The 16,787-nt window shown below is 40.2% G+C and overlaps 1 protein-coding gene across 5 annotated transcripts in view; it reads left to right on the plus strand.

Annotated features, from left to right (window-relative positions):
* Positions 1-3,920: 3,920 nt before the first annotated feature.
* The window catches only part of LOC147630143 (serine/arginine-rich splicing factor SR30-like), a 34,841-nt gene continuing 21,974 nt past the window's right edge, over positions 3,921-16,787 (plus strand). The window contains exons 1-11 of one of the 5 annotated variants that reach the window (XM_086811762.1): positions 3,927-4,072; positions 5,155-5,299; positions 5,480-5,610; positions 5,828-5,893; positions 6,022-6,096; positions 9,709-9,820; positions 9,946-9,992; positions 10,079-10,136; positions 10,429-10,478; positions 10,558-10,614; positions 10,712-10,854. In XM_086811762.1, the coding sequence (XP_086667888.1) occupies positions 5,521-5,610; positions 5,828-5,893; positions 6,022-6,096; positions 9,709-9,820; positions 9,946-9,992; positions 10,079-10,136; positions 10,429-10,478; positions 10,558-10,614; positions 10,712-10,854 (698 nt within the window). In that variant the 5' untranslated portion in view covers positions 3,927-4,072; positions 5,155-5,299; positions 5,480-5,520. Of the gene's footprint in view, positions 4,073-5,154; positions 5,300-5,479; positions 5,611-5,827; positions 5,894-6,021; positions 6,097-9,708; positions 9,821-9,945; positions 9,993-10,078; positions 10,137-10,428; positions 10,479-10,557; positions 10,615-10,711; positions 10,855-16,787 lie in introns of all 5 variants that reach the window. The other 4 variants (XM_086811764.1, XR_015267790.1, XM_086811761.1 and 1 more) reach the window with 4 other exon arrangements.

The following is a 16,787-nucleotide window of genomic DNA, read 5'->3' on the forward strand; positions in this document are numbered from 1 at the left end:
TTGCTACTGCTTCTACCCAGAAGTAATGTGGCATATTCTTTTCGAAAATCAAGACACGTGCCACTTCTGTAATGTACTTGTTTTTTCTTTCTGCAATACCATTATGTTGTGCGGAGTGTACCTGCATGTAAACTATCTCTTGATTCCCTACTTTCTCAAGAAATCACTGAACTCATTGGAGAAATACTCTCCCCGCCATTTGATCTCAGGCATTTTATTTGTTTGTCTTTTTCATTCTTAACCAAGACTAAAAATCTCTAAAAGTGAGTAAACACCTCACTTTTCTCCTTCATAAAATAAACCCACACATTTCTAGTGTGATCATCAATGAATGTAACATAATACTTGCAGCCTACAATTATTGCAATCTTTGTGAATAGTTCTCAACCAGAATTTCCCAAAACTGTCGAAAACACCTTGTAGTGATCGAACGGAGATGGAAACATACTTGAAACACGATTTTGGCTTAAAAAAACTTTAGTTTAAAGTACTACTCACACCACATGGGAACCTCCAAACTTACAACGATGGCTCCTCAATTGGAGATTTGTAGCTCCCAGAGCTACAAATCTCCAGAGCTACCCAAGGGTGTCATATCTAATAAGACAGAGCTACCCAAGGGTGACACCCTTGGGTAGCTCCCAGGGTGTCATATCTAATAAGAAAGGGAAGAGATGGGCTAAATTTTTTTATATTTTCTTCTCTTCTCTACAACCATATAACTAAAAAGATAAGAGTACATACTATAAGGGAAAGTACTCTCCTAAAATAACATATAATGGTCATTCCATAAGAGAAAGTACTCTCTACTATAAGGGAAAGTACTCTCCTACAATAACATACAATGGTCGGTCCATAGTTTCAACTCGATTATATGAGTTGGCGCTATACCTATGCCATAACTCTAGCACTCCAAAGTGGCTATCACATACCCTGCATCAATTGGTAACCATAATCTCACCAACCATACCAGTGGCTTAAGTGTGGAAGCTATCACCCATGTGGCTCATTAATGTTTGCAGCACTAGTTGAGCGTGATATCTCAACTATCTATACATGAATTAATTCACTAATGGTGAAAAAGAACCTAAGGTTAATTTCTATTCTTAAAATTTGTGTAGATGGAACAAATCCAAATAAGGATTTGCAAAGGTTTAAAGTAATAAAAATAATTTTAAATTTTTAGATAAGAATTTAAAATAAATACTAAATTTTGAATATAGACATGATGTACCTTTGAATATCAGACTTGGGGGAAGTGTAGGGGGTTAGAATTAATGCTGCAGGTTCCCTCCTAATAAAAAAAGCTCACGACTAGAATTGTCTTCTCCCAAGGAGTAAAAAAAGTACCCTCTGTGTACTATGCAAGTCCAAAGCCTAGGTATGGGACCAAAGAATCTTAAAAAAGGTACATCACTAAATTTTATGTGGTTTTGAACTCTCTAGCCTCTCAAAAAGCATGCATGGAGAAAAAGAAGCCTCCTCCCCCTCCTATTTAATTGACAAATATGATGGTTGGGGAGTCTATGATAAGCTTGGGTCACATTGATTGGCCTCCATTGCTTTCCCCTTAATTTTTGGCTTATTTTTCTAATTCTTCATACTCTGTACTCTTTCACCCATTATTTTAGCTATTCATATGTAGCCATCCCTTTTTTAACCTTTTATTAGCTATGATGTGCATATCACCACTCTTCTCTATTCCCTCCCCCCCCAGCCCCCCTAGAATCAATCCCTTTACTACTTGAGAACCATAAATTCAATCATTCTTTGCTTTAGACCATTCAACCACCTAACCTTATAAAAATAAATGTGCACCCTACAAATGTATAGTTTAACATTTATTTGACTCGGGCATCATCCACACATGTTTTAATATTATTTCTTATGACTCTTGTTATTTTTAATTATAATTTAATTATTTATATTATTACTATTAGCTTTCTAATTTATTAGGCCATACTTTGACTTGATTCCCATTAATCAAAATTTTGAACCAGTTGTGTGTAGTGTATGTGCATATGCACACTCTAGGGGATCATAGTTAATTAATATAAAAATTTATTCTTCTAAATGAATATAATTATTTATAATATTTTAATAAGGTTACACATTTTTTAGTGTAACATTTTATTTTATACATTTTCTCTCTTGAATGGGATTGATATTAATTTTACACTGTCCAAATAATACATAAGTAAAAGGGATCTTATATAATCAAACTTGAATATTTGCAATGTGAGAGCCAGCCTATCTCTCCCTCTTGGGACTGACTCCCTTTCTCAGACTGCCCTCATGGAAGACTCGGTGCCTCCCAATTGGGATCCGGATGGACTCTCCTCCGAATCGAAATGGTTTCAACAAAGCGTAAGCTGATATTTCAGAGTGTTTCAAAACTTTATATAATTTAAGTAAGGGAATTTTAAACTTTTTTACATTATTTTTACCGCTTCCGTTGGGTAAAGAGGGGAGGAGACTTGAGCCTGGACCTAACTTTGGTAAAGAACCCCACGATCCACCACTCGGTCCCTAGGGATGGATTTCATTCCTTATTCCTTTTTAATTTTCTCTATTTTCATTGTAAAACAAATTTAATCTTTCATCAAATGTTGTAATTACTCGGCTGGTCCTAGTGTGTTCACACCCACTATTAAATATGGCTATAAATCCCCCTGGGAGTGATGATGTGAATAAGAGGTGAGCTGGCACTAGAATTACAGAGATGTGCCACATTCTTTGGACTATGATAGGGAGCCTAGACTAGTCCCCAAAGGGAAATAAGTTTAATAAAGCTTTGCGAAAAGCTTCAAACTTCTCTCTTGGGGAGAGCGAATCACCAAGGTGAAAGTAAAAACCACTCATGGGACACTTGTGTGTCATAACCATCCAGCCCAGTCTAAGTCTGTAAATGTATGCAACTATGATTTACCCTCCTTGGGATAAAATAACCCAAAGTTCTTGGTGCCCTTTAGATAATGGAAGACCCATTTCATAGATGATGATGCTGTTACTTGTGTACCGTTTCCTTCCTTGCTCGTTCTTGCCTCTTGCTTGCCTCCTTAGCTGTCACACGAACCGGAGCTCTTATACTATAAAGAGAGGGTAGGGGAGCTTGAGTTCCTTGTAAGCAAACACACACACACACACACAACACACACACACACACACACACACAAGAGATGGATGGTTGAATTTTCTTCTATCTTCTTCTCTTCTCTACAACCATATAACTGAAAGATAAGAGCACACACATAAAGGGAAAGTACTCTCCTACAACAACATACAAAATGGTCAGTCTATAGTGTGAAAATAACTCTATGAGTTGACGCTATAACTCTGCCATAACTCTAGTACTCCAAAGTGGCTGTCACATAGCCTATCATCAACTGGCAACATATCAACAACCATAATCTCACCAACCATGCCAGTGGCATAAGTGCGGAAGCTGTCACCCAGGCAGGTCATCAATGTCCGTCGTAGCACTAGTTGAGCTCGATATCTCAACAAGTCATCATCATGAACTCCAATAGGAACTTCACCATTAGGTACACGTGATAAATGATCATCCATTCAAGCCTTCACCATGTAGACAAGTAACAAATACATTTTGGTGGCCAGTGGGTCGAAGCCAAGGTCCTAAGGGGGGACAATTTTGCTGCATTAGTGGTGGCTAAATTTCTATATAAGGGAGGTTCGAATGCCTAGTGGAATTACTCGGATAAGGGTGGTCATCTCATCAACAACGAAGGAATCATCACGAGGTGCGAATGCATAGTGGAATTACTCAGTGATCAGGGCGGTCATTTCATCAATGATGTAATTTGCGAGCTGACAAAGAATTACACAATAATTCACAAAAAATCTATAGTGTATTATCCTTAGGGCACATGATGTGTTTGAAAAGCTTCTAGTTCCACTTTTTAAATTTGCTCATTTTTCATTGCCACGTGCTTGGATCTATAAAACCCTAACAGAGAGGGTAGAGTCAGAAGAAGCAATACCAACTATCATCATACTTTCAAGACATTCACACACAAAAACACACGCGCACTCTGCTCCAACGGTACGCCAGGTTTGAGTCCCTCACTTTGCTTGTTTGGGGCGGCGTGACAGTTGTAAGCTTGCAGAGCAGAGTCTGTTGTTTCTTCCATGCGTTCATTTTGTTTTGCTTTGTTTGCTATACAACACATCATAAATATAATAAAGGATGTTTTTTCCCCACCTAATATTGTTGTTGGAAAGATGGGCTGGACCCTGCTGATAGATGTCGAAGATGGGTTGGCTTAATTGACCCTAATCAAGAGAAGGGTTAGCTCCCTCCTTGGGCTTGGGCTCTTTCAGAGGAAGACGACATCATCAAGAGCATTTTTGGAACTGTCATCATCATTATAAAGTCTTGTCACTATCGAAGGGGGAATACATAAACACCTTCCAATAGGCTAGTAGAGCCAGCAATCCCCTACCAGAACTCTCCCTGCTCTACAGATGGGGATACTGTCGTTGTAGTGGATGCTAATACTGGAGGGATACACATGTCACCATGTCGCCGTGTAGACTGGGATAGAGGTGAACTACTGGCGAACTGGTGTGAATAGTAATGTGGCAGTGTGCATGGAGGGAGCCAAATTGTTGGATGGTAACGGTGGTGTTCCCATGTTTTTCTGCTTTCTAGCCTCCAGTGAGGATACATTTGTTTTCATGGCACCAATGGCCATGTCAAGGTACTGATTATAGTGTGTATCAATTGGCAGTCATGCATTAAAAAAGTACAACTGGTCGTAATTACAGTTTGTAGGAGACCGTTGTTTCAACCCTAGTTAGTGTAGCAGTCTGCTTTATCAGAAATTCTGGATATATTGACTCGCTGGACAAACCCCACATTTAGTTTTAGCAGAAAACAGAAGCAGTTGAAGCCTTGTTTGGAGTACCTTTCATTGTCTGATGCTCTCATCACTCTGTTCTCTCTGAATTTGTTGAGCATACTTTCTAAAACCCAGGTTGCAATTTGAAGGAAATTGTTGGCTTGTACATTGCTATAAATGACATGACCTTTTTTTATGATAGATGCATGGAGCTTTCAGCATACTGTAGTATGATAGTGTGAGAAAGGGAAAAGTCGATTGTGGGTTTTACATATGGTCTTTGAATATTTAGGAGGGAGCGCGTATACTTACAAGCAGGAGGCAGAGAGGGAGATGAATGGGGTTAATTTTGATAAGTTGTACCTCATGGTTGAAGAGATTTGTGAAGCAGAGGAGGGAGCGTTGGAGTTCTGCTCGGACCAACGAAATTCCTCTTGGTTTGCCTCATAGCATCCAATCCCCAGCCAAAGATGAATGCAAGACCCTTTGACATGCTGTTTTCAGGGGGTGCTTGGTTGCATGAAAATGTGGAGTGTCAATATCTGGTGTGGTTCTAGAACATAGTTATGTTAAAAGGTTTTTCCATCATGCTCACATTGTCAAGTTTTTGTGTGTAGTTTAATTCTTGGAATTGGAGGCTGGTCCTGCAAGTATAACCATGAGCAGCCGCTCGAGTCGTACAATTTATGTCGGTAACCTTCCTGGAGACGTTCGCGAGCGAGAGATTGAGGATCTGTTTTACAAGGTTGTTGCCTATTGATCCTTGTTCTTGGCAAGTCATCACTTTGCATACAAATCATTTTGTCTAGGTTGGCAATTGGATGTCTTATTTTGGGTTTGCATTAAGCCCAAAGTGAGAAGCTTATATGCACGCATGCATGCATCTATGAAGCTTATATGCATGCATGCATGCATCTATGCTTACGCATGTGTTGTTGATGTACCTTTCATTTTTGTGGAGGTAGTATGGGCCCATTGTCGACATTGACTTGAAGCTGCCTCCTCGTCCTCCGGGATATTGCTTCATTGAGGTAAAGCAACAAACGATAACTTTTGAGGGGTCATTTTGTTGTCTTTCCACCGTAGTTTTACATGTAGGAGGAGGTTTGTGTCAAATAATATCTCAATGTATTTCTTTATGTTGGTTCAACATGTGCAGTTTGAGGATGCTCGAGATGCAGAAGATGCTATTAGAGGGCGTGATGGCTACAATTTTGACGGCTATCATATAAGGGTATTATCTAGGGCCTTATGCTTTTAAATGTAATTATGCAGGCCGTGCGCACAACTTTTCATGTATGTAGGGGTCACCATGTTTAGTTCTTATCAAGAGTAGTGTTTGGAAGGCTAGCTTGTATATTATTTCATCTTCTCATGGTAGATGTTTTAGCCACATGTATTCCAAATATAGCTCGACACAAATATGAGTATGAGAAATTTAGCTGAAGGAGAAGCCATCGGTGTAGCAAAGGCCTCGTGAGGGCTGAGTTTGAGCTTATTTTGTGTAAGTATTTGTGAACGAGTTACGTTCGGTGTTCCCGCATTTGTCGTGCCTGCAAACCTGTTACATCTAGGCACACACTAGCTTGGGGTCAAGCTAGAGGCCAGACATGGGATGCCTGGTAGTGAGATATCCCTAACGTGAGAAGAGGCTTACAAGTGGAGACGTAGTTATAAGTAATTGTAAGGTTAAAAGCTTATTAAAGCATTGGGGCCAATTATAAAGCCCAATGGCCTATAAGTGAAACCTAGGCTCATAAGTTATTACAATTGTTTGGTCTGACATCATTAGGGATGTTCACTGCCATGACACTTGTAGGGTGTGGCTTGGTATGGGACACCGGGTCTTGATGTGGAGGAGCTTCTTCAAGGATGTAGCTATGGCCTTCAACTCGGGGGAGAGCTTCGGACTCTATGGCTGGGGGGTGAGCCTTAAGCGCCGCTCGTACATGGTTTCTTGTCACATAGCTCTAGTGTTGGGTCTAGGGAGACCTTACATTGGTATCAGAGCTTGGATCTGATGCGAACAGAAATGGTGGATGTGGTGGTCGTGGGCATGGCTAGGAAGCCATGGGTCTTCCAAGATAGGGAGAAGGTAAAATTGGATGTTATCTCCTCGGCATGAATCACACAAGGGATCTAGTTGATGGCGGTAATGTGTGATCTGCGAAGTAGAATTCTCTTCGAGTATCATGATGTTCATGTGTAGCGTGCCCAGGCATTCATAGAACTCTTGCGTTAGTCAAGAGATATCTCTATTGGCCACATATGTGGTCCTATGTAGAGGATTACGTGAAGAAGTGTAACGAGTGCTGGTTGCCTTACATAGTGGTTTACTTCATCCTCTACAGATACCAAAAACCAAATGGCGAAGTACCTCAATGGATTTTATTGTTGGGTTACCTCGAACGAATCAGGGACATGATGCTAACGGGGTAGTCGTGGATAGACTGACAAAGAAGGCGAGGTTTCTCCCAACACTGTCTACAATAAAGAGTCATGAATCGGCTGCTCACTTTGCTTAACAATTAAACAGGCTTTATGGTTTACTTGAGGAGAGAGATAGTGAGTGACCATGACCCTAAGTTTACTACAAGATTTTGGCAAGCGGTATTTGCTAAATTAGAAACTAAGTTAAGTATGTCTTTCTTAGATCATCCGGAGAGTGATGGTCAAATTGAACATATGCTACGGGCCTTTGTTTCAAAATGGCAATCGGAGTGGGAACGATATCCTCCACCATCTTAAATTCCTGTACATCAGTAATAAGCATTTGGCAATAGGCGTAAGTCCTTCTATGCTTATGTATAGTTTTCAACCTCAATCACCAATTGCTAAAGGATTGAATAAAATCCAAGATTGGCAAGCGAGAGATTGCTTGCAAGATATGTAGGAAATGCTTAACCTTTCTAGGGAGAGTGTAATGACGGTTCAAGATTGAGCTCAGACTTGCGCTAACCAAAAAAGGTCTCCGAGGGACTTTGACGTTGGTACTTTAGTGTACTTGAGGATACCTAAGTAGTAAGGATTCTAGTACTATGCGCATGTGGGAACATTACAAGTTGTCTTCTAGGTTTTGCAATCCGTTTAGGATCGAAAGGAAGATTAGTGATGTTGCGTACCGCATAGAACTTTCTCGAGAGAGAGCAGTTCAACCTGTCTTTCATGTCAGTAGACTGAAAGCACGATTAGGTGATTGTGATATGATGGTTCCTATCGAGGAATCAGTTCAGTTCAGGAAGAATGAACCATGTATATTCCTTGAGAACTTGAAGCGGTTTTGATGAATACTTGTTAAGTGGAGGGGAAGATATGAGAGAGAGGCTACATGGGAGTTTTTGAGCAATCTCAACCTTGTTTGCATTGTTGAGTACATCAATGGTCCTTAAAGGGGGAAGTATGTTACGTACAGGACAGGTGCACACTAGCCTGGGGCCAAGCTCGAGGCTGGACATGGGGCGCCTAGTGGGGAGATATTCCTAATGTGGGAAGAGGCTTATAAGCGGAGGCACAACTATAAGTAATTATAGGGGTAAAAGCTTATAAAAGCATTGGGGCTAATTATGAAGCCCAGTGGCTCATAAGTCATTACGATTGTCTGGTCTGACATCGTTGATCATGGTCCATCAGGGATGTTCACTGCGTGAGACGACACTTGTTTGGTGTGGCCTTGTGGTATGGGACGCTAGGTCTTAATGTGGGGGAGCTTCTCCAAGGATGTAGCTATGGCCTTCAGCTTGGGTGAGTGTCGAGAGGACTCTATGGCTGGGAGGTGAGCCTTAAGCTTTGCTCCTATGTGGTTTCTTGTCAGATAGTTCTAGGATTGGTTCTAGGGAGATCCAGAGAACCTTTCTAGCTCTTTGCATGCGTGCTGTTTCATGCGCTTCTCCCTGTCTTGCACATCCCTCTTTTGGTTACCTCCCTCGCCCATCTTAGCTTGGTTGTCTTTCCCCGGATTTTCTTTGCTGCATTTGCCTCTCAAAGTTTCTTTCCTGAGCACTTTTCCCTTCCTTTATTGCTTTTCCTTTCCACTTTTGCCCCATCCTTTGCTTCCTCTTCTTTCTTGTGCATAGTTTCCAGCCGTCTAAGGTTGTGCTTCATTTGTCTTTGGGCATGTTTGGTTTTTTAGCATATCTTCTATGGTAGCCGTTCTAAATCTCCCTATGAAACCGGCCTTCAATAAAACTGATGGGCGGTAGACAAAAACTTTCCCACACACAAGTGCTTAAAAACAGTTTTAATCACTTAAACCTGAGAGAGAGAATGTAGATAGGGGAAGCTAGATTGCTCCTACACAAGAGAAGTGGTGGCTGAGGTTATGACTAGAGCCCTCCCCCATGCCTCACTTATGTAGAGCTGGCTTAGGCTTGCTTTAAAGCAAGTTTTGCTTTTAAAAAGCACTTTTAAAAAGTAACTTGCTTTTAAAAAGCAACCGAAAAGCAACTTTATTGACTTTTTATGCGAAAAGTCTCTCACACCACTTCGAATTTGAAGATGCTGTAAGAGACAAAGTTGCTCCTCTCAAAGATCTCTTCGTGATGACGCAATCTGACAATCTTGAAAATTAGGGTAAGGGTTAACCCTCAATACCTCGGGTGAACTATAAAGAGATCACCATGCGACTCCTAGATCCCATCTGAGTGTGTCTGTGAGAAAGGAGTGGAGGAACCCCCCTCTTGAGCATCAAGTAATGCTCGAGACTCACACTTTGTGAAGTAAGGGAGTGACGAGCCTTAAGGGATGGGCATCGTCAAGTGTTTTAGACCTTTTTCTTTCCAAAGCATTGCCCTTGCTACATTTGGCCATCTTTGAAAGGCGTTTCATTCATTTGGTTTATTTTGTGCAGGTCGAACTTGCCCATGGCGGTCGAGGTCCATCTTCTTCTGCTGATCGTCACAGTAGCTACAGTAGTTCTGGTGGACGGGTGGGCGGTGTCTCAAGGCGTTCTGAATATAGGGGTATGCTCTCCTTAGTTTTCTGTATATCTTTTTGTTTTGGTCTAGATATGTGTAGTTCAAGTTGTTTTCTAAACTTTTCATCAACGTGATGCCTATCAATTTATTCAGCTTGATATTTATGGCAGTTGTTGTGACCGGTTTGCCATCCTCAGCATCTTGGCAAGACCTTAAGGTTTGCTGCTGGAACCATATCTTCATCAGTGGCCAGAATGGTGTGAGAATGGCCTTTGTTTACTTTTTTTTTTTTGGGTTTTGTAGGATCACATGCGACGTGCTGGTGATGTTTGTTTTGCTCAAGTCTTTCGAGATGGAAGAGGTAAATGACCTTAATCATGCACGTCTATAACAATTTTTCTTTGTATAGTTAGGGTTAGATCCTTTGCTTGTTGAATGGGGGCAGGGGTTGAACAGGCCACCCCAATCTCAACCCACCCCCCCCTCCCTCCCCCCCCCCCCCCGAACCCCAACCAAAGGGATGGGCAGGTGAGGTGAAATCTCCCCTTTTCACGGGCGATGGTTACGTCTATAAAGGCCCCAAAGAGGGAGTGCTTACTTGTCTTGTACGTGGCATGGAAACATTGTCAATTGTTGTTCTGTCTTTTGTGCAGGGCTTGTGGGCATAGTGGACTACACAAACTATGATGATATGAAATATGCAGTAAGAAGCTGCTTATTTTTGGGTCCTCTCCCTTACAAGTCATAGTTTTTTTTTGACCCCTTCTTGACATTTCATGTAGATCCGGAAGCTTGATGATTCGGAATTCAGGAACCCTTTTTCTCGAGGATATATAAGGGTATCAATCTTCCGATGGAACTGCCACAAATTTTTCTGCTTGTCATGGGAGCTTAGAAAGCATGACTAATACTCATGTTTGTGTTTGCGGGTTGTAGGTGAAGGAAGATAAAGGCAATGGAGGAAGGAGAAGCTATAGCCGCAGCCGCAGCCATACCCGCAGCCGTAGCCGCAGCCTTACCCGGAGTCGGAGTGTCAGTCTGGGGGGGAGTCGCAGTAAAAGCATCTCTCCTGTACGCAGGTGAGAGTGTCAGTGTTGGGCTATTCTGTGTTTACAGTGTGTTTAATAGGTAAATTGTACAGTCAGTGTCAAGTAGATGGTGTAATCTAAATAAAGCATATTTGGCACCAGTAGGGACAGTATGTGGCATTTCTTCTTGTTTGATTTCATCAATAGGAGACGCAGTGATGGATGTCTAATCTGTTGAATTGAGATTGGATTGGACATCTCTTATCTGGCTAGTTTGGGATAAAGGTGTGTGAAATGGGCATTTAATACAATGCTTGGCAAAACGGGAGATCTGTGTTTGTGCATGTGCGAAGAGCTCTTCATTGTGGTCGAGTCATGGTTGTGGGTCATGTGTGAACGTGCAAACTGATTTCTAAGCATGGAGATTGCATGGGATTCAATGCCTATGCCAGAAGGAAGGTTTTTTTGCATGATAAGGTTAGTGAAATTCATCATTATTACCTTTTTGCTTCATGCTTTTCGTCTGATAGATAAGAGCCAGCTGTCAATTACTACTCACTTGTCCCCTTGCCAAAATGCGAGAGTGCTCGAGCATGCTGCTTTTCCTCAGTTCAATGATCAGTGAACAGGTGCGTACAGACTAATCCGAACGGCCAGAACATTGCTCTTCGTATGAAAATTGTGTGGTCTTGTACAGCCAACACATCTGACTGCTCTATGGAGAGATTTGGCACAGCTGTACAGATAGATCTAATGCACTTGTCATAGCTGTACGAAACAACTTTTGACACGTTTGGCATTGCTGTGTGTACAGATCTGATGTATCTGCATCAAATGCGTAATGAAACCCACCTGGAGCACCAGCTTTTCCAATCCAACAAGTTAACTCTGCAAAGGGGGACGTAATTGAGTCACGCCCTTCAGCCTGTAGCCGTTGGCATGATGACCTCAACCCCTGTTGGGCAAGAAATCCAGCTGATCAACTTACAGCCTCTTGGCCATACATGTCTGTGGCTTCACAAGCGAATGGGGGGTCTCTAGTTCAAATCCCACTGGCCTCAGTTGATGGACACCAAGGTCCTTTGTTGTGGTCTTCGGGGAACCTTGATTTCTCCCTGCTCCTAGTGGGTTAATCATTGGAGGAGGAGGAACATTGCCTACTAATGAGCAAGAATTCAACCCCGGAAAAAAAGAAAGCCTCTCAGGCTATACATCTCCCATGTTTGTGTGTACTTTCTTGTCTATGGACTTGCCCACTTTTTGTCCATGCAGCCATGTATCTGTCGCTTCTCTGTCCATGCATCTGCGCTTGCCGAACCATGAGCTTCCCACATTGCCCTTATACCCCAGATATGTGGTTAAAACTTGACAATGTCCATGCTGCCCAGCAGCCCGTTTCACTCTACAATGCTCCCCAAAAGTTTGCTCATATTGCACATGGCTGGTTCACACACTTGTGAAAACTCGGTTGCTACATCCTTATGTGACTGATGACGATGTCAGCAACTATGCAACCCTTACACGGCTGTCCACACGTCCTCCTCTGAAAAACTCGCATTGCAGAACTAGCTATTCTGTATTGCTGATGTGGCAATCCTGATTGCTGTCTATACCCCATGCAGTAGTCCACACAAAAACCCATACAGAGTGTACAGCCTGACCTGTCCGAATATGTGATGATGTTGTAGACCTGCTGTCCGTACAGCACTAAGAGGTACTGATGATGACAAGGTGTTGTGGAGATGCTGACTGTACAAGTCATATTACTGATGTGGCAAGTGCTGTGATTGGCTGTACAACTGCTGTTTTTGGCCTTCGCTGCTCAGTGCTGATCATACCTGTTGTGCTACTACTCGACACAGCCATTAAGATGGTGTGTTAGCCTGCTGGCAGCCAATCGACTGCAGCCAGACAATTGCTATGGCAGCCTGGCTACTGGCCATGTATTCGGCTGTAGGTTGTATAATCTGTGTATCTTTCTACTTGTGTCTCTACACATGATAATCCACATGGGATTTGTTGCTAGAAAGTCGGCTGTACAACTGGTTCAGCTAATTGTACAACCCGTACATCTGCTATAATTGGTTGTATGGTTGATGGTACGAATGTGGTTGCTGTCAAGATCGTACACTCTCTCTCTCTCTCTCTCTCTCTCTCTCTTCTCTCTCTCTCAAATCAGCGCACAAGTAATTAATGGAATTAATGTGAAGAGCTATGAACGCTTGAACTCAAACATGGTTATGGCATTGAAGAGCAAAGGTAGATAAATGAGAGAAAGAAAGAACATGACTCGAGAAAGAAAGAAAATGACTCCAAACAATAGGCACAAAAATGATTCAAATGCTTGATTAATTTTCAATGAAGTACATGTACCTTTCATATGTACAAAGGTTCTCCTCTTGGTCAAGGATAAAATCACATGGCTCTAGTTTCATAGGCCAGTTATGAGATCCCAGTGTAAAGTACACACAAGATCAGTTCACACACACAATTGGAAGCACAACACATATTTTGGACTTTAAAAAGCCCAGCATCAACACAATAGCTGGCCTCGCGTGTGGAAGGCTTTGTCTCAATGATATTGTCATCTTCCTATTTGTGAAATGTGAGACCCCTCTGTCCCCTCCGCGCATCGGATTCCCGGTTGTTAGCAGCGGAAGTAGCTTCCTCTTGCGCGGGGCAGGGTTTCCCACTCGGGGCCTCGCCCTCGAAAGTCCGGACACGAGAATAATCTGGTGGTCATTCCGAAACCGAAACCAGGAAAATTTTCCTTGCTCGAAAAACGGGAACGATTCCACCTTTTTGATTTTCTTAACGAATTTTCTAAGGCGTTCAAGAGATTAAACTATCCTTCACCTGATTAAACCAGATAGAAGGAAAACTATCACTGACTTAATTTGAAGAAATCAACGCTTTTTCCTTAGCGAAATCAGGCACAGCCGTTAATCTAATCATATGAGGAAATCAACGCTTTTTTCTTAACCGAAATCAGGCATAGCTATTGATCTACTCATTTGAGAAATTCTTCAGGGTTTTATTTAACTACTCGAATTCTAAGCGTATTCCTATTATTTCAATTTAATTATTAAAACTCCACTGATTCCAGCCTAACTCCATTCGGTCCATGGGTTAGCCACCACCCAACTAGTGGAGTCGGTAAAAACAAACAATTACTCACCTACCCATAATTGAATGCCTTTCTTAACTTTTGCTTTCGAATAGAGATACGCACACACTCCTTGTTACTTTAACATATAAAATAATCCATTGACAAACAGTTGTTGGTTACAGATATCATAACTCAAAATTTTCATCCAGTCCCTTGTTTCTTAAAAAACAGTATCACTCTGGACTCTTCGTTGAGACCCACTGGTCAGCAAACAAGATCCAGTAATCATACATATCTTTCACGACATACGCATGGATGTCCTAAGCACCACGAGCCCGTACATCGCCTGGTTAGAACCCTCTAGGATCCTCCTTAGGTGTCCTGGTACTTCACTCAGGGACCGCTTCGTTGGCCCTCGCCCATCATACCGGAAGCACACCATTTTTCAACCATAGCGAGGCTGATCAAGACCTGGGCAGGCTTTGTCGCGTGAGCCGTCCTTTGAGAATACTCCCCGCCAGTTGTTGCAATCGAACTTCCCTTAGAAAAACATATATCAAATGCTTCCTCTAGCATTCTGGCGTAAGACAGTCCTTTAAGAAAACAGGGTTTCTATGTAAGTTTTCAGTTTGATTTTCTTTTGAATACAAGGAGTATTTTAGTATCTCCAAAACTTCTTGATCGGAATTTTGAATTTCATACCAGAATTCCTCGAATTCTATAACCTTGATCCACATATCAATTCGAAGGGTCTCAAACTTAGTTTCAGATTTGGCGAGAGTTTTGAGTGTATTTTTCTAAACTGGTAACATCTTCTTTCCTCAAAACTGACAAAAGAGTTTGGTTTTGGTGATAGTCTGATTCAAGATTCGAGTCGGATAAGATTTTTTTTTGAACTATCTTTCTCGAAAAGGTTTGATAATTCAGTTACTATTTTACTGAATTTCTTTCTTTGAATATTCATTGAACTGATTTCTAAATTAGTTATGAATTTCAATGAGCAATAAATTAATCATTTATCTGAATATTTCGATCTCGATAGATTTTTTGAATTTTCTTTTTATAATCCGTGTGAATATAAAACGGTAGAAATTTCTTTTAGAGTCATTTATCAAATACTCATAGAATTTAAACATAGAATTTAAGAGAATTCTAATTTTGATATAAAAATTCTTTATGCATCTATTTATGCCTAAAAATCAACTTCAATGGGAATAACACTTTTATAAAAAAATCCTCTTATGCATAAAATTAAATTTAATAAAATAACACTTTTAAACTAAAAAGAATTTCTTTATGCATCTATTTATGTATAAAAATTAAAATTAATTTTAATAAGAATAATACTTCTGTAATAATTTTTTTTATTGTATCTTTCTATGCATAAAAATCAAGTTTAATGAGAATAACACTTTTATAATAAAATTTTTTATTTTGCATCTTTGTATGCATAGAAATCAACTTTAATAATTAATATCAATGATATCCATGCATATTCATAAGTGAATATATACATGGAGTAATTAGAATATTTCTTTTAGATGCAAAAAAATGATGGGAATTACTCTTTTGGAATAACATAAAAATAACTTTCTTTTTCATAAAATTTTAATTTTTTTTGTCATAACCTCTTTTGTATGGCTGATCATTTCTCATTTTTATTATTCTTTATTTAACTTAAATTAATCCAAATTAGATTCATAAAACTCTAATCTACATAATTTTTTAAATTCAAGAGTAAACAATAAGAAGAGTTTAATTAATCTCTTAGTTAATCTTTCTAGGATTAAGAAAGGCTGGAATGCAAAGAAGAGAAGGAGGTGGCTTTTTCCTCAAAGGCATAGCATTTGAATTTAATTCAATCAACTGTAAAACATAAAAATCAAGAAAATTATAGATTTAAAATTTATAAATAAGTAAAAAAATTAACTTACATGGAGCTTGTAAGCTCTGCTTTGGCTTGAGGGATTGAGGGTTCTACTCTTGTTTGAAGCAAGAGTGGCCACCAATTCACTTTGGAGAGGATTAGGCAAAAAACAATTGAATTATTAAGAAATTCAATGTAGATGGCTCAGGACAGGAGTAGAGTAACAGTGCATAAATACCATTAAGTTTTTACAAAGGGGGAGGCTTCTATTTATAGGAAATAGTGAGCTTCAAATCAAGCAAACTGATTCTAAAAATTTTCAGATCACTTTGATCAATTTTTGATCATTTTTGGGTCAGTTCAGTTTACTTTTTGGATCTAGTTTTGAACAGGAGAGGAGAGATAAAAATATCTCATTTTATTGATTAAAAATTAGGAGTAATGATGAGAAAAAGCGTCTACTTCATGAGGAGAGATCTCCACTCTGAGGTGTCAAAATTTAGTTTTTGACTCGTTTTTTTGGTCCTTAGTCCACTCTTCATCTTATGTGAGCATCTACTCATGTTTGGAGGGGTTTTCTTTTATTTTTCAATTCATCTCTTCTCTACATTTGGATTAATCTTATTGGTCTATAAGAACCTTAATGCAAAATTTTAAGAAAATCTTGATCCTTAGGCTAAGGTCTTTTGTGCACATTATAATTTATTTTTAATGCACCTTAGGAATTTCTTTATAAACTTCCGTTTCGGGAAAATTTATTTTAATGAGAAGAGATATTTTTCCATCCAAAGATATCTAAAAATTGAATTATCTATCTCTAGAACATTTTCTCTCTCTAGGTCAAAACAGGTAGAAACAAGATCTCTTATTATTCTGAAAAGGGGATTGATTACAGGGGAAGAAACTGGACATCTTGAGGGGTTGGGGAGGAATATTACATCCTCTCCCACTTGAAAAAGCGAGATGTCTTTATCTCGCAAACTGGGAGTAATCTCGCATCAGTTCGGC

The sequence above is a fragment of the Cibotium barometz genome, chromosome 17, assembly GCF_041138505.1.
Source record: "Cibotium barometz isolate CiBa-2024 chromosome 17, ASM4113850v1, whole genome shotgun sequence".
Taxonomy (NCBI): Eukaryota; Viridiplantae; Streptophyta; class Polypodiopsida; order Cyatheales; family Cibotiaceae; genus Cibotium; species Cibotium barometz.